The sequence below is a fragment of the Anomaloglossus baeobatrachus genome, chromosome 11 (assembly GCF_048569485.1).
Source record: "Anomaloglossus baeobatrachus isolate aAnoBae1 chromosome 11, aAnoBae1.hap1, whole genome shotgun sequence".
Classification (NCBI taxonomy): Eukaryota; Metazoa; Chordata; class Amphibia; order Anura; family Aromobatidae; genus Anomaloglossus; species Anomaloglossus baeobatrachus.
In genome coordinates, this window is record NC_134363.1 from 180,394,696 (window position 1) to 180,420,417 (window position 25,722).

At 51.8% G+C, this 25,722-nt stretch overlaps 1 protein-coding gene across 2 annotated transcripts in view; it reads left to right on the forward strand.

Moving 5' to 3' along the window:
* Positions 1–25,722, forward strand: part of LOC142257262 (nicotinamide N-methyltransferase-like) — a 54,227-nt gene that overhangs the window by 11,052 nt on the left and 17,453 nt on the right. The window contains exon 3 of one of the 2 annotated variants that reach the window (XM_075329427.1): positions 15,680–15,887. The exons of the other annotated variant lie outside the window; for it this stretch is intronic. Within the exon in view, the coding sequence (XP_075185542.1) occupies positions 15,680–15,887 (208 nt within the window). The remainder of the gene's footprint in view (positions 1–15,679; positions 15,888–25,722) is intronic. 2 annotated transcript variants of the gene reach the window in all.

Consider the following 25,722-nt stretch of genomic DNA (forward strand, 5'->3'; position numbering starts at 1 on the left):
GCGGCTCTAGAAGAGAGATAGGTAAGTATATCACAGAGACACAAGGAGACCTGACTCCTAGCTTAGGAAACACGAAGAACAGGCCCCGCCCACTTGGACATTAAACCCCTTTATACCCTGTACCTGTGTGTTCAATATCCTGTCTGTGGACGCTGGCCCTTTAAGAAAGGGTCAATGACCGCGCGCGCGCCCTAATGCGCATGCGCGAGGCCCGGGTGCCAGAAGCCAGGGCAGGGAGCGGCGAACAGGAGGCAGGGGAGCCGGGCTGGAGCGAAGCTGCCGGCGGACGCTGGGAGCGGGGACCGGGACGCCTGGGGATCATAGGTGAGGAGGCCTGGAGGCTGTGGAGCGGGGGACCCCGGACAGAGGAGCCGGGGAGTGAGCCAGGGAAGCCGGGGAGCGTGGCAGGGGAGCCGGGGAGCTGGACAGGGGACCCGGGGAGCGTGACAGTACCCCCTCCCTCACGCCTCCTCCCCGCAACCGGGACAGGAAGGCACGAATCAGAGGAGTACCCACATTCTCCCGGGGTTCCCAGGACCTATCCTCAGGACCATACCCCACCCAGTCCACCAAGAAGAACTGCCGGCCCCGTACGGTTTTCATGGCCACGATATCCCTTACCGCATAGATGTCATCATCAGCAATAGGAGGAGGAGCCGAACTGGCACCAGCGGAGAAGGGACCAAGGACAACAGGCTTGAGCAGGGAGACGTGGAAGGAGTTGGGTATCCTCATCGTGGCCGGGAGCTGCAGCTTGTAGGAGACCTCATTTATTCTGCAGAGGACTTTAAACGGCCCGATGTAGCGAGGACCCAGCTTGTATGATGGTAGCTTCAATCGGACGTACTTGGAAGCAAGCCAGACGAGATCTCCTGGAGAGAAACACGGAGGATCGAAACGCCTCTTGTCTGCGTGTCTCTTCATCCGCAGGGAAGCACGTCCAAGGGACGCCTTGATAGAGTCCCAAATTGTTGCAAAGTCACGGGCTACAGCATCAGCAGCAGGGACATCCGAGGAAGAGGATACAGGCAATGGGACGGAAGGCTGAAGTCCGTAAACGACATGGAAGGGAGAGCTGGAGGAGGACTCACTGACGTGGTGGTTATGGGAGAATTCAGCCCAAGGAAGAAGCGTGGACCAGTCGTCATGATGGGCGTTGACGTAGTGACGTAAGAAGGAGGTCAAGATCTGATTGACTCGTTCCACTTGGCCATTCGACTGAGGATGGTAGGCTGAAGAAAAGTCCAGAGTCACTCCCAGATGTTTACAGAGAGCCCTCCAGAAGCGGGAAGTGAACTGAGTTCCTCTGTCGGATACAATGTGTGATGGAAAGCCATGCAACCGGAAGATGTGCTGTATGTAGGCGTCAGCGAGTTCCTGGGCTGAGGGCAGTCCAGCCATAGGGACGAAATGAGCCATTTTGGAGAACCGATCCACCACGACTCATATGACTATGTGTCCGGAGGACAGGGGCAAGTCCGTAATGAAGTCCATTGCAATGTGTTGCCACGGAACTGAGGGTATAGGCAGAGGCAGAAGACGGCCATAGGGCAGATGTTTGGGCGTCTTGTTCCTGGCACAAGAGGAGCAGGCTGAGACAAAAGAAGCGACGTCCGTACGAAGGGATGGCCACCAGTAATGACGTACAATCGTACTCCATGTTCTTTTCTGACCAGCATGGCCGGCTGTTTTCGAGGCATGGCCCCAGTGCAACACTTTTTGCCTGTCAGTCTCAGAGACGTAGGTCTTCCCGGGCGGTATCTGGGCCAGGGTGATAGGGGCCACCGGAATGATTTTACTAGGGCAGATGATGGGCTGGGATGTCTCCTCCTCCTGCTCCATGGGCATGAATGACCTGGACAAGGCATCTGCGCGTACATTCTTGTCCGCAGGTCGGAAATGGAGCTGGAAATAGAACCTGGCAAAGAACAAGGACCACCTGGCTTGCCGTGGGTTCAGTCGCTGAGCGGACCGCAGGTATTCCAGGTTCTTGTGGTCCGTGTAAATGATCACGGGGTACACTGCTCCCTCCAGAAGGTAGCGCCATTCCTCCAGAGCCAGTTTGACTGCCAATAGCTCTCGGTCACCGATGGTGTAGTTGCGTTCAGGCGCTGAGAAGCTCTTGGAGAAGAAACCGCAAGTCACCATCTTCCCGGAGGAGGACTTCTGCATGAGCACTGCTCCGGCTCCCGAGGAGGAGGCATCCACCTCCAAGGTGAACTGGCGGTTTAACTCCGGACGGTGGAGCACAGGGGCGGAAGCAAATGCCTGTTTCAGGAAGCCAAACGCGGCGTCGGCCGCAGGTGACCAGTCCTTTGGATTAGCCCCCTTCTTGGTCAAGGCGGAGAGAGGTGCAGTCAGAGCCGAGAAGTGAGGGATGAACTGACGATAATAGTTTGCGAATCCCAGAAAGCGTTGGATTGCCTTCACTCCAGAAGGAGGGGGCCAGTTGAGAATGGAAGAGACCTTCTCCGGATCCATCTGCAGTCCGGTATCGGAGATTACGTAACCCAGGAAGGGAAGAGAAGACTGCTCGAAGACACACTTCTCGTACTTGGCGTACAGACGATTTTCCCTCAGTCTTTGTAGTACCAGCTGCACGTTCTCTCTGTGGGTCTGGAGGTCCGGAGAAAAGACCAGGATATCATCAAGATACACCACCACACAGATGTAGAGAAGGTCCCGGAACACGTCGTTCACCAATTCCTGAAAGACTGCTGGTGCGTTACACAGGCCGAAGGGCATCACACAGTATTCATAGTGCCCATCGCGAGTATTGAACGCGGTCTTCCATTCGTCCCCAGAGCGGATGCGGACCAGGTTGTAGGCACCCCGAAGATCCAACTTGGTAAACACACGAGCTCCTCTAAGCCGATCAAACAATTCGGGGATGAGCGGCAGGGGGTATTTATTTTTCACGGTGATTTGGTTCAATCCCCGGTAGTCAATGCATGGGCGTAGGTCGCCCTCTTTCTTCTTAACAAAGAAGAAGCCTGCTCCAGCAGGAGAGGAGGATCTCTGAATGAATCCCCTTGCCAGGTTCTCTGTGATGTAGGTAGACATGGCCCTTGTTTCGGCAGGAGACAGCGGATATATCCGTCCTCGAGGTGGTGTAGTTCCCGGGAGCAGGTCGATGGCACAATCGTAAGGACGATGTGGCGGCAGTACCTCTGAGTCCTTTTTATCAAAGACGTCCACGAAGGACCAATAGGCCGAGGGCAGTCCCGGTAGGGACTCTGGAACCGGAGGTCGTCGGATGGGTTGAATAGTCTTCAGACAGTTCTCGTGGCAAGAGGAGCCCCATCGGGTGATTTCACCAGTACCCCAGCTGACTGAGGGTTCGTGTGTCCGTAACCAGGGGAGTCCCAGCAGGATTTGATGGGACATGTGTGGGAGGACATAGAGAGCGATGTTCTCGGTGTGCAGGGCACCGATACGCAGTTCCACCGGCTTGGTGATCCACGAGATGGTGTCAGAGAGGGGTCTCCCATCCACAGAGGCAATCACTAGGGGTTTGTCGAGTGGAGTAACAGGCACCTGGTACTTGTCCACCATGGCCTGCTGGATGAAATTGCCTGCCGCCCCGGAATCGAGGTACGCCTCGGCCGTGAACCGCGTCTCTCCCGTTGTCACTTGAACAGTCCACGTAACCGGGTCTGAGAGAGTCCCAGCACCTAGGGTGGCCTCTCCTACCAACCCTAGGCTTTGGAGTTTCCCGGCCTCTCTGGACAGGAGCGTAGAAGGTGTGTGCCCTCTCCGCAGTAGAAGCAGAGGCCCTTGGCGAGCCGTTCTGCTCGGCGTTGTTCAGACTGCCGCAAACGGTCGATCTGCATGGGCTCGTGGACGAAGACACCAGATGACGTTGACTGAAGTACGGCGGGCTTCTGCGGAGGAGAGGAATGCCGTATCGGACGTCTCTCACGGGACACCTCTTTGGATCGTTCCTGAAAACGAAGATCCACTTGAGTCGCTAGGGCAATCAGGGCATCCAGGGTGGACGGCACGTCACGACCAGCCAGCTCATCTTTGATACGACCCGAGAGGCCTTCCCAGAAGGCGGCGGTTAGAGCCTCATTGTTCCACCTGAGTTCCGAAGCCAAGGTACGAAAACGGATGGCATATTGACCCACCGTCAGAGTCCCCTGACGTAGCCGGAGGAGAGATGAAGCAGACGCGGAGGCGCGTCCGGGCTCGTCAAAGGTGCCACGAAATGCCTGCAGGAACTCCTGGATGTTGGTTGTCACCGGATCCTTCTTCTCCCACAAGGGGTTCATCCAGGCCAGCGCCTCACCCTCTAGATGGGACATCATGAACGCGACCTTGGCTTGGTCGGAGGCAAACAAGTGCGGCAGCTGCTTGAAATGGAGAGAGCATTGATTGATGAAACCCCTGCAGGTCTTGGGATCTCCGGCGTACCGGGGTGGTGAGGCCAAACGAAGTCTGGAAGCATCCGAGGAGGCTACCACGGGAGCTGTGGCCGTGGATGGTACAGTGGAAGCTCGAGATGCCGAAGATGTGACCGACGCTTGCAGCGTGTTCAGGCGGGCGTCCACAGAAGACATGAAGTTCAGCATGCGGGTCTGGGTCTCACGCTGGCGTGTGAGTTCCTCCTGCAAAGCCGCTAGTGCTTGGGCGGGATCCATGGCCTGTTCTTACTGTTAGGGCCAGGTGGACGGGCAGACCCAGGAGGTGGATCCACTGGGCCGAACACCTTAATGAAGGCAAGGGGTAGCCGGAGCACTACGGGTAGCAGGACAGTCCGTGCAAAAGAGTGGAATGGAGAAGTCCCTGGGACCACGGAGTCACTGATGGTAGTCCGGGTGACGGAGCTCAGGTTCGGAGGCCGAGATGTTGTCAGGCAGAGTCCGGAACCGATGGAGCGAGAGGACGGGTCACCACAGGGATCAGAGATGGTACGGACTGACGGGATGGCAGATAGTCAGCGTTCGGGGTTCGGGAATCGGCAGGACCGGATGGCGAGGCAGGAGCGGCTCTAGAAGAGAGATAGGTAAGTATATCACAGAGACACAAGGAGACCTGACTCCTAGCTTAGGAAACACGAAGAACAGGCCACGCCCACTTGGACATTAAACCCCTTTATACCCTGTACCTGTGTGTTCAATATCCTGTCTGTGGACGCTGGCCCTTTAAGAAAGGGTCAATGACCGCGCGCGCGCCCTAATGCGCATGCGCGAGGCCCGGGTGCCAGAAGCCAGGGCAGGGAGCGGCGAACAGGAGGCAGGGGAGCCGGGCTGGAGCGAAGCTGCCGGCGGACGCTGGGAGCGGGGACCGGGACGCCTGGGGATCATAGGTGAGGAGGCCTGGAGGCTGTGGAGCGGGGGACGCCGGACAGAGGAGCCGGGGAGCGAGCCAGGGAAGCCGGGGAGCGTGTCAGGGGAGCCGGGGAGCTGGACAGGGGACCCAGGGAGCGTGACACGTGGCCGGAGCGCCATGTAACCCAAAAGGCAAGACAACATAGTGGAAGAGACCCTCCGGCGTAACAAAAGCGGTTTTCTCCTTGGCGGACTCCGTCAGTGGCACCTGCCAGTACCCCTTGGTCAGGTCGAGCGTGGTGAAATATCGCTCCTGTCCCAGCCTATCAATCAGCTCATCCACCCGGGGCATGGGGTAGAGATCGAACTTGGATATTTCGTTCAATCTCCTAAAGTCATTGCAGAACCTTAAGGAGCCATCGGATTTTGGTATTAGGACAATGGGACTAGCCCATTCACTCCGGGATTTTTTGATGACCCCCAGGCGTAGCATTGTCTTCACTTCCTCTGATATGGCTTGTCTTCGAGCCTCCGGTACCCGGTATGGCTTCAGGTGTACCTTCAGGTGAGGCTCGGTGACAATGTCATGTCGTATCAGACTGGTCCTACCAGGCAGCTCGGAGAAGACATCGGGGTTCTGCTGAACCAGCCGTCTGGCCTCTCGCCTCTGTTGCTTGGTGAGGGCTTCTCCAATCCTTACTTCCGGTTCGTCCTCTCCGGAGGTCGCTGGAGCCGGGTTTGAACGACCCGAAGAGGAGGGAGATGGGGAAAAATCAACCATCAGGCTTTCCCGTTCCTGCCAAGGTTTTAACAGGTTGACATGATATATTTGTTCAGGTTTCCGCCTACCGGGCTGCAATACCTTATAGTTGACCGCCCCGATTCTTTCCTTTATCTCGTAGGGGCCTTGCCACTGAGCCAGGAATTTACTCTCTGCCGTGGGGACCAATACCAACACCCAATCCCCGGGGTTAAAGGTCCGCACGGTGGCTTGTCTATTGTAGCGGCCGCTTTGCGCGGCCTGAGCCTCCTGTAAATGCTCCTTCACAATTGGCATGACCGCGCTTATGCGGTTCTGCATTCCTAAAATGTGTTCAATCACACTTTTATGGGGGTTGGGCTCCTGCTCCCATGTTTCCTTTGCCAGGTCCAACAATCCCCGGAGATGTCGCCCGTATAACAACTCAAAAGGCGAAAACCCCGTGGATGCCTGTGGCACCTCTCGGATGGCAAACATCAAATAGGGAAGCATCATACCCAGTCTTTCCCGTCTTTGGAAATCACCCTTTTGAGCATGGTTTTCAGGGTTTTATTGAATCGCTCCACTAAACCGTCCGTTTGAGGATGATACACAGACGTACGCAACTGCTTGATCTGGAGTAGCCGGCATAGCTCTTTGGTCACTTTAGACATGAATGGGGTCCCCTGATCCGTAAGGATCTCCTTGGGCAACCCCACCCGGCAGAACACAGCAAACAACTCCCGAGCTATAAGCTTCGCCGCAGTATGTCTGAGAGGTATCGCCTCTGGATACCGGGTGGCATAGTCAACGATCACTAGGATGTGTTGGTGCCCTCGAGCGGACTTTACGAGGGGCCCCACCAGATCCATCCCTATCCGTTCAAAAGGGACTTCTATAATGGGTAACAGTACCAACGGACTGCGAAAGTGGGCCAGGGGTGCGGTAAGCTGACACTCCGGGCAGGTTTCGCAGAACCATTTTACCTCCCCAAAGACCCCGGGCCAATAGAACCTTTGCAATATTCGCTCCTGCGTTTTCTTGACCCCTAGGTGGCCACTCATCAGGTGTTTATGAGCCAAGTCGAGGACCCGCCGGCGATACGGCTGGGGCACCACCAACTGCTCTACCCCCACGCCCCGTATTTCATCTACCCGGTAGAGTAAATCCTGCTTAAGAGCGAAATGGGGGTACCTTACCTGGGCACCGGGCAGCTATGCCACCCCGTCAACCACTGTCACCCGACTCCAGGCATGTATTAATGTAGGGTCCTGGAGTTGGGCTGTCCCAAACGTATCCGGGGACGCCTCCAACTCCGGGATGGGCTCGACCATCTCAACCTCTCCTGCCAATACCTCTAGGGGCGACCTATCGGGTTCACATTCTGTCCCTATCATGGGGACCCCTACGGCAGGCGTCCCGGATTCGGGATTGTCGGGCTCAGGTCCCGGACTGTCCAATACCTGAGGGGACTTAGGAGGCCCCTTCCATAGAGTCCAAAAATACGGCAGATCCCTTCCTAGGATCACGTCATAGGGAAGAGTGTTCATAAGTCCCACCTCATGTTGCACCTGACCGCAGGGTGCTGTGATGGTGACAACCCCCGTGGGATAGTTTCGGCGGTCCCCATGTATGCAAACCACCCCCACTGTACGTCCTGTGGCCTTTACTTCAGCCATTAGGGTTGATCGCACAAGGGTCACTAAGCTTCCGGAATCCAACAAGCCTGTAACCGGACATCCATTCACCTGTATTTGGCACAAGTGGGGCTCAGTCTCCGGGGAGACAAGGTCCGCGGTACACACCGCCTGAGCATACATTGAACCCCGCCGGGTAACCCCACAATCCATGGGCTCCGTGGTGAGTGGACACTGGGCTTCCATATGTCCCACCCGCTGGCACCGCCAACATCTAATAGGGAAGGAAACCCCCTTGACGAGTTGTCATTTAGGGTACATAGCCTTCCGGACCTCAGGGACGGCGGGCGCGGCCTCAGACGGGACGGTAGCGGACTCCCGCACCGGTGTCAGCGGTGGGTCCTTGGCCCGAGGCTTGGAGGGGCCGGACCGACGGGCGGCACGCAAAGTCTCAGTGTCCCGTATCAAGTCCTGCGTAGCCACATGCCGCTCCACCAGGCACACTAATTGGTCCAGGGTACTTGGGTCGCCCTGTCCTACCCACCGTTGAATGGTGATGGGTAAAGTGCGCACAAAGCGATCAACCACTACCCTTTCCATCATTTGCGCAGGGCTCAGAGTGTCAGGCTGTAACCACTTCTTTACCAGATGCAACAAGTCATAGGCCTGGGAGCGTACGGGTTTGACTTCCTCATAGAACCACTGATTTACCCGCTGAGCCCGTACATAGGTATTCACCCCCAACCGAGCAAGTATTTCGGCTTTCAGGGTCTCATATTCTATGGCGTCCTCGGTACAGAGGTCCAGGTACGCTTTCTGGGGCTCCCCCGTCAGATAGGGCGACAATACCTCAGCCCACTGGGGGGTCGGCAGCTTCTCCCGCTCGGCCACCCGCCCAAACACTGCCAGGAACGCTTCCACATCATCCCCCGGGGTCATCTTTTGCAACGCTTGTCTCACCGTTTTCTGGACGTTGCCGTCGTCACCCGGTCCCGGGGTTGTTGCTGCCGGTCCGGCATGGATCGACTTGGCCAGGAGAACCATCTGTTCTTGGTGCCTTTGTTCCTGCAATTGCAAGGATTGCTGCTGACGATCCAACGACCGGAGCAGGTGTGCATTGGTCTGTTGTTGCTGTGCATTAGCCTGAGCCAGCTGCTTTAGTATGTCCTCCATGGCGTCGCCGGGTTTGGGCTGTAGTATAGCCACTCGAATCCAGGACATGCGCTACTGGGTCACCAGGGATGGATGCTACACCTCACCGGGCTGGCATGCCCTGTGTTCTCCACCATCTGTGAGGTAGCATGGTCGGCTGCGCGGCAGAAGACACGGGATCCAGGCACCAATGGTCACAGCACATGGTTTATTGCACAAACAAAAGTCCAAAACAGCACACACGTGTGTGTCTCCGGCAGAAACTCAGGGAGTTGTGTTCACTCCCTCACACTAGGGACCCACGCCCATGTTCCTTTTTCCTTTTAACCCTCCTTTCAGCCTGCAGGGAAACAGCATTAAATTTATACCTCAAATTGTAAATAAAGGGAGGAACCCAATTAACAAAAAAACCATAAAGAAATTCCTATATTAAAAATATCAATTTTTATTAGTCATTTACTAAAAAACTGTCAGTGCAGTCAAAAGAGGAATAGCCACTTAAAAGTGGTTGGGCGGGTGAATGGGAACACGTGCGCCAGATGTCGATATTGAGGATATAGGCGGGGAAGGGGGCCTATCCTAGCCCTATGAATTTCCCCTACCTACCAGCGGAGTGTAAACACCCTAACACTCGGTGCCCCCGCTCCTCGGCGGCTGTCCCTTACTGTCCCTCCAACCATAAAACCACCATCACCAAATAGTGTACGTGCAAAAACAGTGCAGGTCGAAAAAACCTAAAATAGTCTGGGTAAGCAGTATTGTTAATACATATATAATCAAGTAGTTCCCCTATCAGGGTGAACCATAATTGCAATAATTCCCTTAAGGATAACCAGGAGGTACTTTCATCCCAGAGGACACAAACCTAAATAGTCTGGGTTACCACTCTATATTGTTAATACATATCAGATCAAGTAGTTCCCCTATCAGGGTAAACCCAAATTGCAATAATTTCCTTAAGGATAAACAGGCAGTACTTCTATCCTACAGGACATGTTAGTACAAATACCAGCTCAAACGCCTGCACACCTATCTCAGGTTATAGTATTTAACATCTCGGAATGATTAAAGTACTTATCATATCCCTTGTCATGTCATATCATAATATTTATCTCACAATGATTAAAGTACTTATCATGTCACTTAGCATATCATCTCAGCATATCATCTCAACGCGTTTCTCCCTCAGGATGTCTGGGGGTTCATCAGGAGATTTTGACTGCACTGACAGTTTTTTAGTAAATGACTAGGGAAACAGCATTAACCCTGGAGTGGAGTTGCTTTCTATACATGGAGGGAGCACAACTGGGGCGAGACGTACCGGCCGTCATAGACAACTCCGGTCACAGTCTCACAAGGGATAGAAGTTTCTATTAGTCCTTGTAAGGGCTAATACCCGCAGGGTCAGAGCCATAGGTGACAGTCAGGTCCGTGAAAACAGATTTTGAGAGCTACACAAGATAACAGCGTCTGTGTAGCTAAGGTCAAAAAAATTGTTTAAAAGAACAGAGAGTCCTCAGTGGTTGATACCTTTTAATGGCTAACTGAAAAGATGGTAATAATTGCAAGCTTTTTTTTTATCTCTACTGGCTAACACGGTACAAAGATATATTTTACTTGTAGCTAAGGTCAGGGATTTCCTCGCTGCATTTCCCCATTAGGAGGAATAGAAAGTGAGGCTTCCTTTCCTCTACCCAGACCCACAACCCTGCCACTGTACCCTCCTGTCCTCTGCACACTCCAACTCATTATAACTAAGCCATTATACTAGCAAACACTGAGGGAGGAAACTTAGTGGCATCCTAAAAGTGGCTGTTGGACTTCCATTAGTGTCCCACTGGTACAAAGCTATTTGCAGCACCACTGCATTGCACACTCAAACTCAGTGTTACTAAGCCATTATACTAGCAAGCTATTCTGCCAGAATAAGGGCCGTAGTTGCATTGTCAGGGATAGTTATTGTTGTTTATTCTGCTGTTAATAAAGATAGACCACCGCTGCAATCTACACCAGCTCTCAATTTTTACTACCACATTTTAAGTGCACAATCTTGTCGCAATCCAAATGAGTGGCAAAATGACAGATGCTGGTGGAAAGGGGAAGAGGCGTGTTGGAAAAGGAAAAAAAGGGTTTGTCCATGGGGAAGATGGCAAAGCTCCATTAACATCTGCTGAAGATAGACCATCTTCCAGCAAAAGTAAGATGTCTACTACTTACCGTGGACAATCCGATGTGCTCCCTTTTTTACGGACACGAACAACTGGAACAAAGGTAGATGATGGCCAAAAAAATAAAATGCTTGAATGGATCTCAAGTGGTCCAACAAGTGCCCTCTCCTCCACCCCAACTACCGCATCCAAAAAACACCAGTCTTCTGAGTTGTCATCCCAATCACACTTGCTTTCTCCCAGCTCTGAAGTCTCCATCCGCCCTGCACAATATGGTGGAACTGAGATGGCTGAGTCTGCAGAGCTGTTCAGTCACACTATAGCCTGGGAGTCAGAGGTCTGCTCCCAAGCTACAGTGAGTACAGACCAGGAAATGGTCTGCAGTGATGCCCAGAACCTTTGTGACTCAGATTCAGGCCGTGATGAACAAGTTTCTGAGCATAATGTTGACCCTTATTCACAAACTGAAACACCTGTTGTAATAGACAATGAGAAACATACTGATGACGATGAGACGCAGATACCAGATTGGGATGACAACTTAAATATTCGGTCAGGGCAAGAAGAGGCTCAGTCTGAGGGTGAGGGGAGTGCAAACACAACAATTGATGAGGATGTTCTAGATCCCACCTACTCTCAACCCACAGTCAGGCCCTCGAGGAGGTCAACAGAGGCGGTGGAGGAGGATGCAACCGACGGCGAAGTTACCTTGCGCCTTCCTGGACAGAGTCGGAGCACTGGTAGCACGTCTACAACTGCATCCTCAGCCACCACTCTGCCTCTGAGCATTAATCGGGGTGGAACAGCAGGTCGCATGCCCTCTAAGCCTTGCCTAGCCTGGTCCTTTTTTGACATAGCAAAAGATCGCCCAAATTATGTGATCTGTAAAATTTGTCGTGATTCTGTTAGTAGAGGGCAAGACCTCAGCAGTTTGACAACTTCTTCCATGAATCGTCACATGAATAAATATCATATGTCCCAGTGGGAAGCTCACCGTGCTGCAATGCGGCCTAGCGGAGCGAACCATCCACCGCCTGCCCCTTCCAGTGCATCCGCATGCTCTTCATCTTCTAGGACTGTGGGGACAGCTGTCACACCTGGTTTTCCACGCACAACTTCCACCACTGTAACCACAACAGGCAGTTTGCTTGGTAGGTTGTCAGTTGGTTTGGAAGGGGAAACAAGTGCGTGTGTACAGCTCTCTCAGACATCGATAGCACCAACGTTGGATGAAGGCAACATCATGTCTACGCCTGCACTTTCCTCACAAACCTGCATTTTTCCAGGGACACCCTACTCAACACCGTCTACACACAGCAGCCGGATCTCTGTCCCTCAGATGTGGACAAATAAAAGGCCATTTCCTGCGACCCATGACAAAGCTAAGAGGTTGACTTTATCCCTCTGTAAGCTCTTGGCTACCGAAATGCTGCCTTTCCGCCTGGTGGACACACAGGATTTTAGAGACCTTATGTCTGTCGCTGTGCCCCAGTACCAGATGCCCAGTCGCCACTACTTCTCTAGGAAAGGTGTGCCCGCACTACACCAGCATGTCGCACACAGCATCACCGCTTCCTTGAGAAACTCTGTGTGAACGGGTGCATTTCACCACCGATACTTGGACCAGTAAGCATGGACAGGGACATTACATGTCGCTGACTGGGCACTGGGTAACTATGGTGATAGATGGTGAAGGGTCTGCTGCACAAGTCTTTCCGTCCCCACGACTTGTCTGTCAATCCTCTGTCTGTCCAAGTTCCGTCACTGCTTCTGCCTCCTCCACCTCATCTGGGTCCTCCACCTCCGCCCCAAGCCTGCCTGGTCAGGCCACCAGCGTTCTCACTGCGCAGAAGAAATCACGCACCCCTCATTATCATGCTGGAAGCAGGCGGTCTTTAGCTTGAAATGTCTTGGAAATAAGAGTCACACAGCGGCTGAGTTGTGGGCAGCTCTGGGGACTGAGTTTGGTAAATGGTTGTCTCCACTCAACCTGCAGCCTGGTAAGGCCGTGTGCGACAATGCTGCAAACCTGGGTGCGGCCCTTCGCCTGGGCAAGGTGACACACGTGCCTTGTATGGCTCACGTGTTGAACCTTGTTGTCCAGCAATTTTTAACACACTATCCCGGCCTAGATGGCATTCTGAACAGGGCACGAAAACTGTCTGCTCACTTCCGCCGTTCAACCACCGCTGCTGAGTGACTTGCATCGCTCCAGAAGTCTTTCGGCCTGCCAGTTCATCGCCTGAAATGCGATGTGGCGACACGCTGGAATTCGACTCTCCACATGTTACAGCGACTGTGGCAGCACCGCCGAGCCCTGGTGCAATACGTCATAACGTATAGCCTGGGCCAACGAGATGCAGAGGTGGGACAGATCACCCTGATGGAGTGGTCTCAGATCAAGGACCTATGCACCCTTCTGCACAGTTTCGACATGGCGACGAATATGTTTAGCGCTGACAATGCCATTATCAGCATGACAATTCCAGTCATTTACATGCTGGAGCACACGCTAAACACTATTCGGAGTCAGGGGGTGGGACAACAGGAAGGGGAGGAACTACAGGAGGATTCATATGCGCAAGACACAACAACATCACCAAGGTCCAGACGTTCATCATCACCAACGCGGCAGGCATGGGACCATGGGGGACAGGGATCAACAAGGGCGCATGGTAGCAGGCGAAATATTGAGGAAGGTGCAGGAGAACATGAAGAAATGGAGGACGAACTGCCCATGGACATGGAAGACTCAGCGGATGAGGGAGACCTTGGTCAAATTTCAGTTGAAAGAGGTTGGGGTGAGATGTCAGAGGAAGAAAGATCGGTTAGCACCTCTATGCCACAAACACAGCGTGGACTTGGTCCGCATGGCTGCGCAAGACAAATGAGTGCCTTCTTGCTGCACTACCTCCAACATGACCCTCGTATTGTCAAAATTAGAAGTGATGATGAATACTGGCTTGCCACACTATTAGATCCCCGGTACAACTCCAAATTTTGTGACATAATTCCAGCCATAGAAAGGGACGCACGTATGCAGGAGTATCAGCAGAAGCTGTTACTCGATCTTAGCTCGGCTTTTCCACCAAACAACCGTGCAGGTGCAGGGAGTGATTCTCCCAGCTGTAACTTGACAAACATGGGACGGTCTCGTCATCTTCAACAGTCTACCCGTACCAGTAGCACCGTATCTGGTGCTGGTAACAGCAATTTCATTGAATCTTTTCATAATTTTTTTAGACCCTCCTTTGCAAGGCCACCAGAGACAACAAGTCTGACGCAGTCAACGGCTGGAGAGGATGATACAGGAGTATCTCCAAATGAACATCGATGCCATGACTTTGCAAATGGAGCCTTGCTCATTTTGGGCTTCAAATCTTGAAAAATGGCCAGAGCTCTCCACTTACGCCTTGGAGATTTTGTCGTGTCCAGCTGCCAGCGTTGTCTCTGAACGTGTCTTCAGTGCTGCTGGGTGTGTGCTGACAGATAAGCGCACGCGTCTGTCCAGTGACAATGTGGACAGACTAACGTTCATCAAAATGAACAAGTCATGGATCCAGAAGGAATTTACTACCCCTGTGTCATCCTGGGGAGAGTAATTGCTTGTGGATTTTTAATGCTCTTGATGCAAATCTAGCTGTGAAGTGTACAACTGGGGCACAACTGCTGCCACTGAAGGGGTGGGTGTGTGTGGGGCCCAATTTTTGGAAAAAAGGGAGACTCTGCTTGGAGTAACCCTTGCTTACATTGTTTTTAAAAATGATCCAAGATGAACAGAGCTGGGATCAGGAAAGACTTTGCTACCTACCCCAGTGTCATCCTGGGGACGGTTAAGTATGGCGTATTTTTGAATGTGCTTGATGCAAATCTAGCTGTGAAGTGTACAACTGGGGCACAAGTGCTGCCACTGAAGGGGCGGGTGTGTGTGGTGTGTGTGGCCCAATTTTAGGAAAAAAGGGAGACTCCGCGCGGAGTCACCTTGCGGTGTTTTACATTATTTTAGAAGGGCGTGCCATGCCTATATCTGTGTCTCCTCCTCTTTTTCCTTGTCCAGCTCTTTTGTTTTTGCATGAGTATATGTCCTTGTCACTTTCCCATGTGTTTGTGTTATGTTGTGAGTTGTTTGTCACCTTTTGGACACCTTTGAGGGTGTTTTCTAGGTGTTTTTATGTGTTTGTGATTGCCTGCCATTGTTTCCTATGCGGTTCGAGTGGTTCGCCGAACCGAACTCAAACGAGACCTCCGTTCGGCGAACCGAACTCGAGCCGAACCGCGACCGGTTCGCTCATCTCTACTCCTGTGGCCGAGCGATCGGGTGTATCGGGGAATCAGGAGAAATGGCTGTCTTTCAAAGCAACATTTGGCCAGAATCTATCTTATGGGTCTTTTCAGCTTCTGACAAAAACTACCATTGAAATGACACAACCTATAATGGTGACATTTCCCCCACGCCAAGGCTTGGCTGTCCCAAGTCCTGTCTGGACATCGAAGGTCATGCTCAAATAGAATTACTGGCCTAAGTTCCAGCCAATATCCAGCTCTTCCCTTTGGCCATTCTTCTGCTATATTCTCCAGGACAATGTAAGGGTTGAACATTTCTTGTTAGTTTGCAGCGACTAAGATCTTCTGCCCTTCTCGGCCAGCAATGTCTTACAACCTCCGTTCCATTCTATACTTGGCAATCCCTATTTCTCTTCTTTCTTACAGGCAAGGTGAAAGGAGACACGTTGCTTAATGTGAGCATTGCAGGGGTGCTCTTCCCAATCTTCTCAGCCAGCAATGTCTTCAAGAAGATATACGTAATGAACTTTACTGATTCCTGTGACAAACACTTTAAGACGTGGCTGGAGAAAAAGGAAGGAGCCACAGATTGGTCATTTGTTTCCAAACGAGTTTGTCAACTTGAAGGCAAAGCGTACGTATGCCAAGTCTTACTTAAAGGTATTTTACATTACTATGATATTGACATGCGTGTGTATACATGTATGGGTGTGCTTTGTGTGTATTATTTCAGTGTACACATGTTTTTGTGCTGCGTGTGTATGGGCTCAGTGTACACATACAGTACAGACCAAAAGTTTGGACATACCTTCTCATTCAAAGAGTTTTCTTCATTTTCATGACTCTGAAAATTGTAGATTCACATTGAAGGCATCAAAACTGTGAACTAACACATGTTGAATGAAATACTTAACAAAAAAGTGTGAAACAACTGAAAATATGTCTTATATTCTAGGTTCTTCAAAGTAGCCACCTTTTGCTTTCATTACTGCTTTGCACACTCTTGGCATTGTCTTGATGAGCTTCAAGAGGTAGTCACCAGAAATGGTCACCCAACAGTCTTGAAGGAGTTCCCAGAGATGCTTAGCACTTGTTGGCCCTTTTGCCTTCACTCTGCGGTCCAGCTCAACCCAAACCATCTCGATTGGGTTCAGGTCTGGTGACTGTGGAGGCCAGGTCGTCGTGCGCAGCACCCCATCACTCTTCTTCTTAGTTAAATAGTCCTTACACAGCCTGGAGGAGTTTTTGGTATCAGTGTCCTGTTGAAAAATAAATGATGGTCCAACTAAACGCAAACCGGATGGAATAGTATGTCGCTGCAAGATGCTGTGGTAGCCATGCTTGTTCAGTATCCCCAACAGTGTCACCAGCAAATCATCACCACACCATCACACCCCCTTCTCCATGCTTCATGGTGGGAACCAGGCACGTAGAGTCCATCCGTTCACCTTTTCTGCGTCGCACAACGACACGGTGGTTGGATCCAAAGATCTCAAATTTAGACTCTTCAGACCAAAGCACAGATTTTCACTGGTCTAATGTCTATTTGTTGTGTTCTTTCGCCCAAACAAGTCTCTTCTGCTTGTTACCTATCCTTAGCAGTGGTTTCCTAGCAGCTATTTTACCACAAAGGCCTGCTGCACAAAGTCTCCTCCTAACAGTTGTTCTAGAGATGTGTCTGCTGCTAGAACTTTGTGTGTCATTGACCTGGTCTCTAATCTGAGCTGCTGTTAACCTACAATTTCTGAGGCTAGTGACTCAGATAAACTTATCCTCTGCAGCAGAGGTGACTCTTGGTCTTCCTTTCCTGGAGCGGTCCTCATGTGAGCCAGTTTCTTTGTAGCATTTGATGGTTTTTGCCACTGCACTTGAGGACACTTTCAAAGTTTTCCCAATTTTTCGGACTGACTGACCTTCATTTCTTAAAGTAATGATGGCCACTCATTTTTTTTTACTTTTTTACTTAGCTGCTTTTTTCTTGCATAATACAAATTCTAACAGTCTATTCAGTAGGACTATCAGCTGTGTATCCACCAGACATCTGCACAACACAACTGATGGTCCCAACCCCATTTATAAGGCAAGAAATCCCACTACTTAAACCTGACAGGGCACACCCATGAAGTGAAAATCATTTCCGGTGACTACCTCTTGAAGCTCATCAAGAGAATGCCAAGAGTGTGCAAAGCAGCAATCAAAGCAAAAGGTGGCTACTTTGAAGAACCTAGAATATAAGACATATTTTCAGTTGTTTCACACTAAGTATTTCATTCCACATGTGTTAATTCATAGTTTTGATGTCTTCAATGTGAATCTACAATTTTCAGAGTCATCAAAATAAAGAAAACTCTTTGAATGAGAAGGTGTGTCCAAACTTTTGGTCTGTACTGTAAATGTGTGCTATGTTTGTGTATGCGCTTGGTGTACACATGCATGTGTGGTATGTATGTATATACATATGTGTGTATGTTCTCAATATATACACGCGTGTGTGCTATGTGCGTGTATACATATGTGTGAGTAACTTATAGTGATTGTGTCACATACAATGTGTAGGTAGCATCCATTTATAAATCCCCTATGTACAGATAAGAGGTCAAGTGTGTAAACATGTAAGTGTGGCGCCCCTGACCTGGTCAGGCACCACTGAGTACTGCACCCATGCTGGGGACAGTACAATACAGGTAATCCAGAAGGCTGACTGGGGTGTGGAACACAGGCGCATAGTGATCAGGTCTCACACATGTACCCATGAGAGGACCCCTGGGGATCCCAGGAGGGGGCAAGCCTTCACCTTCACTGGAATAGTGGAGGGGGTAGAGCCTCCATCTCCTCTCAAGGGGTGTGGTGGAGAGTCTGGTTGCTAGGTGGCGTAGGCAAGAACAGGAGAGGAGGGGCAGTGAGTCAGTTAGAGCAGAACTCCATAGGGCTCAGTGAGGAGCAGACCTGTGGGGCTGTTGCTGTCTAACAGCGCCCGCGCAGTAGCTACAGACGGGGGAGAACGGTCAACTAGGAGTGCTGCCTGAAAGCCAGCTTCAGCTAGAGAGTGCACGGAGTGGGAAGTAAGGAGACTGCTAGAGAGCACCAGGCCCAACCGGGCGGCAGATCCCGAAGCGGGGATAGATTCAACTTTCTTCTGCTAAACCTGCCGGTGTGGGGCTCTTAAAGCCCACACCACAACACTACAAAAGCCGCAGCCACGTAACCGCAAGTTAGGGCCCATAGGTCATAGGAGGCAAGAGGCTGGAGTGGCCTGGTCCGGGGAACAAGCACACGGCGAAACAAGAAGGGGAGAGAGGCTTGGAGCATCTTCCCTGGGTGACCCCCATAGGGACTCAAAGTCGGGGTTACCCCAAACCACCAAGGGCTAAGGAAGGCGAGTCAGTAGTCACCCTCATAAAGTCAGCCTGAAGGATACCTGGTTCCCATCTGGTTCATCCCAGCTACGCCCGGGCTACTCACCCTGCCATCAAATGTGAGTAAAACCCTGAAAGACACTCTGCCTGTGTGGTCATTCTGCGACTTGTAGTACTACAAACCTACACAGGGCTCTGGGGCTTGCCTCACTCTCAGGAGGCTACTACATCCGACTGCACCCACCATCAGCCCCAGGCGTCCCTTAACCTGCAGTGGCGGTCCCCACTGACCGCAATACTGAGAGTGGCGTCACGATCAAACAAGAAGATTTCCTACCAGTGACGGAGATCCAGCAACGTGGAGTCCCTGAAGGTATGCACCGACACCGACACTACACCCGTGGGGCTTCACATCTGGCGTCACGAACAGGATAAGGACTAGACCTGTTCAGACAGGTGACCATGTGCCTAGGCGGTCCGCTTGAAAAATTGGAAGCGCCGCCATATTGCCACCATGAAAAGCGCGCTGAAAAACAACAGCAGCCCGCGCTGGGAGAAGTTACCGCCCACGAAGAGGTGTGGCTACCCAGAGATCCCCTGCAGAGTCCTGACCTCGCTGATGAAGAAAGCGGAAGCGTCCAGAGACGGCGGAGCAGAAGGGAAGCCAGCAGCTTGTTAGAGAAAATGGAGTCCAGACGTGGATACCCAGAGCCAGGCTCTGCTGCCTGGTGGTGCCGGGAGCTTGCCATCTTCTGCGACCGGCTGGAGGCCGGGATTGTGCGACAGCTTAGGGAAGAACGCACGGAGCTCCTGGAGATGGCTGCGGCGGTGCGGACCTACGAGGAGGGAGCCGCGCGACGCATGTCAGACCGAGCGGCGACGACGCAGACCCCGATGCTGCCACAGATGGGTGAGTCGAGTGATGCCCCGGCCAGCACAAGTGCCCCGACCCCTGCTGCCACGCCCGCGGTCCCGGAAGAGGCGCCCGGCGCGGCGCCACCGAACCAGGCCGCAGCCACGCTAGATGCGGCCCGCCAAATCCAGGCCGCCGCAGCGATGCCCCGCCTGTCCCGCAGGGCTCCGACCACCACGGCAGTGCTCATCCGTGCTGCAGGTGTGACGCTGACCCAGGCTGCCACCCTGCTAAACCCGGTCCGCCAAGACCCCAACGCAGCAGCGACGCTCGTCCGCGCCGCAAGTGATATGCTGAACCAGGCCGCAGCCCCGCCGGGTGCGGCCCGCCAAGCTCCGATCGCTGCAGCGACGTCCAGCCCAGCCTGCACAGATCCCATCGCAGCTGAGACGCCGATCCAGGCCGCCGCCATGCCGGGCGCGGCCCGCCAAGACCAGGCCGCCGCCATCCAGGGCGCGGCCCGCCAAGACCAGGCCGCCGCCATGCCGGGCGCGGCCCGCCAAGACCAGGCCGCCGCCATCCAGGGCGCGGCCCGCCAAGACCAGGCCGCCGCCATGCCGGGCGCGGCCCGCCAAGACCAGGCCGCCGCCATACAGGGCGCGGCCCGCCAAGAGATTGCATCACTATTTTCCCCGGCCTGCAAGGCCAGAGCAGACACCGCTCCCCAGTCCACAGAGGTCCCTGCTAGGAAGACCCTGATAGGAGAGGACCCTGAATACTGGAAGCTGAAGGCTGACCTAGAGGCCCAGTTCCCACAAGAGATGGTGGATCGGTACCTGCTCCCTCCGTATACCATCAAGGAGATTCAGGCAACCCCTGCAGCCGCGCCAGAGAGTCCACCGCCCAGACCAGCTGAAGAAAGCCCATCCCCAGCACTGCCACAACCAGAGTGCAGTGAAGAACTAAGGGGGAGAGGAGACCATGAAGCAGAAGGGCTGACTCCGACGCCCACCGCAGCAGACCCCTACCCAGAGCCGGAGATGCTGCCCTATTCTCGCTGGGATGAGGAAGACCTGACACTGTCAGCAGATGAAGATCAACCCAAAGACCTCCCCTGGGAGCCCACAGGCATGAATCCAGCCCGCAAGACACGGCGCAGCAGAACACAGGTTGCTCCAACACCGCAGTCTCCAGAGCAGAGGGAGGTCACAGCCAGAGACCTGCAGGAGAAAAGGTGCCTAAGAAGGTCCAAAGCCCAGGCTAGAGGACCCCTTTACAGAGGAATAGTAGAGGACTTCAACTTGAAAAGCGGATACGGCTTTATTGTAGTAAAAGGAATAAAAGAGGGCATATTTGTAAATCGGAGAGATGTTCAAGCCCACCTGCCCAGAGGACATTCAGGCAGAAATTTGAAAATTGGGGACTTAGTACAGTTCACCTTGCATCAAGGAGAAAGGGGCTACTATGCCTTAGACGTAGCACCATGTCCCAGACAAGAAAGACAAGAAAGACAAGAAAGACAAGACAGAGATAAAGAAACAGATACGTAAAAGGAAACAGACGAAGACCAAGAACGGAAAGATAAAGATCCTACAGATGAAACAACCAAAGATAAAGATCCTACAGATGAAACAACCACGGACGACGACGGAGAGCAAGAAAGTCACAGGTGCCGGTGCCCTACATGCCCACGCCCTGGTGAAATGGAGGAGTAGAGTAGAGAAAAGTAAAGTAAAGTAAGAAGAGAAGTTAAAGTTTTGAAAAGTTTGTTTTGCAACGTTCACGTTTAAGCATGTGCCCACAAAAACTATTGTGAGAAATAAACTTTAAGGCTATGAACTTGCTATAGCCACAAACTCTCGCAGTATAAATAGTTACACCAGTGGCACCACCACCAGGGCCAGCCTGTTTAGGGGCTTGGCTCGTCTGCAACCAGGGGGGCCCGTCCGTAGAAAAGGGCCTTGGCTCACCTGCGACCAGAGAGCACGCCTGTTTATGGGGCCTTGGCTCACCACCACAAAGAGGGTACCTGGTCAGCACCAACTGTGGAGGCCGCCTCTGCATCCTGCCAGAAGAGGCTGACGGCGCGGATCCACCAGACCAGGTATACCCTGAAACCACCAGCCCATGTAAGCCGCCTCTACATCCTGCCAGAAGTGGCTGAAGTCGCGGCCAACGGGAGAGGAAGATTGGAGGAAAGGTCTGGGGAAACGGATGGCCCAGACCTGGTTACCAACAGGACCGGTGACCTGCCTCCTGAGAGGGTTTTGGGTGGGTTAACGGACTTGTGGGTGGAGGGTGGTGATGTCTGATACCTGGTGCTTTTAAATGTTTTACATGTTTTAATGTTTTATGCATTTTAAAATGTTGTCTTGCAGCCCGAGGACGTGCTGGTGATAACTAAGGGGGAATGTGGCGCCCCTGACCTGGTCAGGCACCACTGAGTACTGCACCCATGCTGGGGACAGTACAATACAGGTAATCCAGAAGGCTGACTGGGGTGTGGAACACAGGCGCATAGTGATCAGGTCTCACACATGTACCCATGAGAGGACCCCTGGGGATCCCAGGAGGGGGCAAGCCTTCACCTTCACTGGAATAGTGGAGGGGGTAGAGCCTCCATCTCCTCTCAAGGGGTGTGGTGGAGAGTCTGGTTGCTAGGTGGCGTAGGCAAGAACAGGAGAGGAGGGGCAGTGAGTCAGTTAGAGCAGAACTCCATAGGGCTCAGTGAGGAGCAGACCTGTGGGGCTGTTGCTGTCTAACAGCGCCCGCGCAGTGGCTACAGACGGGGGAGAACGGTCAACTAGGAGTGCTGCCTGAAAGCCAGCTTCAGCTAGAGAGTGCACGGAGTGGGAAGTAAGGAGACTGCTAGAGAGCACCAGGCCCAACCGGGCGGCAGATCCCGAAGCGGGGATAGATTCAACTTTCTTCTGCTAAACCTGCCGGTGTGGGGCTCTTAAAGCCCACACCACAACACTACAAAAGCCGCAGCCACGTAACCGCAAGTTAGGGCCCATAGGTCATAGGAGGCAAGAGGCTGGAGTGGCCTGGTCCGGGGAACAAGCACACGGCGAAACAAGAAGGGGAGAGAGGCTTGGAGCATCTTCCCTGGGTGACCCCCATAGGGACTCAAAGTCGGGGTTACCCCAAACCACCAAGGGCTAAGGAAGGCGAGTCAGTAGTCACCCTCATAAAGTCAGCCTGAAGGATACCTGGTTCCCATCTGGTTCATCCCAGCTACGCCCGGGCTACTCACCCTGCCATCAAATGTGAGTAAAACCCTGAAAGACACTCTGCCTGTGTGGTCATTCTGCGACTTGTAGTACTACAAACCTACACAGGGCTCTGGGGCTTGCCTCACTCTCAGGAGGCTACTACATCCGACTGCACCCACCATCAGCCCCAGGCGTCCCTTAACCTGCAGTGGCGGTCCCCACTGACCGCAATACTGAGAGTGGCGTCACGATCAAACAAGAAGATTTCCTACCAGTGACGGAGATCCAGCAACGTGGAGTCCCTGAAGGTATGCACCGACACCGACACTACACCCGTGGGGCTTCACATAAGCAATCACTCAATAAATGAGCAAAATTCTGCTAATTCCTTGTGTGATTGGATTGTTTATAGCTTAACAAAAATGATTCTTCTCAGCAGCACATTACCTGGTGCAAACTGCATAAGTGCTGCCGATAACATGATCCTGTAGGCAACAGATTGAGTGGCCGGTGTCATGGCTCCACTCTGGGGTTCGAATCAGTGGTCTCTGGTTGTTGGTCGGTTTCCATCTTGGTTGGAGCACAGCCTGTTTTGTGTTGTTGGTCCAATTCATAAAGCATCTCTTGTCTTGTCTTGTCTTTCTCATGCCTTGCCTTTCTATTTCACTTCTACTCAGGTGTTTGCACTTTCTCATTTGGTTTACCAAATCACATTTTGGTTTACCCAATCACACTTTGCTTGTATGAATCCCTTACAAGTTATCTCCTATTTTGTTATATTTAGGCTTAGGAGGGTTTCCACATATTCTGGTTCTCTTTATGGTTTCTTGTATTCCATCATTCCTGTATGACTGTGTTTGCATGTTCCTAGTCCTGTGTCTCACCCTCAGCTTGTGTACACTTCATTTATGTTTATTGTTGTTTTTGTTTTACACTTGGTTTATAGCTTAGGGTGTAAGCTGAGGGTCAGCTGTCTTTATGGGAGTCTCATTAGCTTTGGATGCCAACCTCTGCTGCTAGGTATGGATAAATCAGAAAAAAAGCAAGATAGCCAGCACCAAATGTGCACTAATGCACTAAAAATTCCAAACAGTACTATTATTAAAATTTGAGATTTTTGGCAAAAAATTGCAATTTCTTGAGTTCCACCACATCACGGCAAATCTCATTGGCAGTCCTACACTAAAATATTTTTATATAAAATGTGCCATACGGCCTCACATATGGAAAAGTAGAACTGTTCTTAGCAGCACCTACTTTGTCTTTTACAATCCCGTATCCATGACTGAATTATGGCTGTGGGCAGGACAGGCCCAAGCAAATGCTGCTTAAAGTAAATAGCCTGTGGACAGGGTTTGATGACTGAATGTGAACAGTCACTAATTGCCAAAATCAAGACAGGTGGAATATAACCAAAATTGGGGTGCATGGCAAGGTGGGGGTCAGCCACCGACCAATTCAATGAAAAAAAAACAAGATAGCCAGCACCAAATGTGCACTACTGCACTAAAAATTCTAAAAGTTTATAGCTTAGGGTGTATTTAAGGACACTGAGGGTCAGCTGTCGTTATGGGGGTCCCATTAGCTTTGGATGCCAACCTCTGTTGCTAGGCATGGATAAATCAGAGTCAGGTCTAAGGCGGGCTTTATCCATTGTGACATCGCTAGCAATTGCTAGTAATGTCCAGCGCGATAGCACCCGCCCCCGTCGCACATGCGATATGTGTTGATTGCTGCCGTAGCGAACATTATCGCTACAGCAGCTTCACATACCTGGTCGGCGACGTCACCGTAACTGCTGAACAATCCCTCCTTCGAGGGGGAGGTGCGTTCGGTGTCACAGCGACATCACTGCGACGTCACTAATCAGCCGGCCAATAGAAGCGGAGGGGCGGAGATAAGCAGGACATAACATCCCGCCCACCTTCTCCCTTCCGCATTGCCGTCGGGACGCAGGTAAGGAGATGTTTGTTGCTCCTGTGGGTTTACACACAGCTATGTGTGCTGCTGGAGGAACGACAAACAACATCGTACCTGCGCTCGACCCGCCATTATGAAAATGAACGACGTTACACAGATCAGCGATATTGTACGCTTCTGTGCTCGTTCATCGTCGCACCTAGGATTTACACGTTGCGATGTCGCTACCAGCGCCGGATGTGCGTCACTAACGACGTGACCCCAGCGATATATCGGTAGCGATGTCGCAACGTGTAAAGCCCCCCTAAGACAAGTACTACCCTGTTTTGGGACCTGTGGATTTCTGGTTTCACATCTCCCCTGGTTTGTCCATCCCCATTATAATTTTAGGGTTCAGTTGTAACAGGCGGGAAACTAGTGAAGAATGACTTGTCGATGGTGTTCATTTACCAGTCTGAACTCTGCATGTAAATGCAACCTAAACATTTGAGTGTAATGTTGCAATATGTGAATATATAGGGCCCCACTTTAATTTTTTTTCCAAGACAAAAACCGACCCTGACTGCATGTAACCATTGCTGCTCTTGGTAAAAGTTGTTGCTGTTAAAACCCATAAATTCTTCAATAAATCCTACTGTAGCATTTAAAGGACATGGTCCAGGGGGATGTTCATTAGCAAACACCCATTGGCCACCACCAAGCAATCAGAGGGTGCCAATGAGTTGATATGGTTGCCATATTGCTACACTTATGAAGCTGAGCCACAGACTGGGCTTCGTAGGAGACTGTGATTTTAGCAATATAGCACACTACTGCTTTATTGCACTATATAAAACACACAATCAAAAAGAACACAGGTCTAATAGATAACATTAAAAAATAAATACATTGAAATCTCTTTTTCTCTCATTAAAAAAAGAGCACAGTAAACATATCTGGTATTGCTGGATCCATAAGTCTGATCTATCAAAATATAAAAAGAATTAACCTGCACAATAAAAGCTTCAAGAGAAAAACAAATCAAAACTCCAGAATTGTTATTTTTCAGTTGCTTCAACTCTTCCCCCAAAAAATGTAATAAGAAGGGTTCCCAATGTCGTATTAATCCCAAAATAGTATCAATAA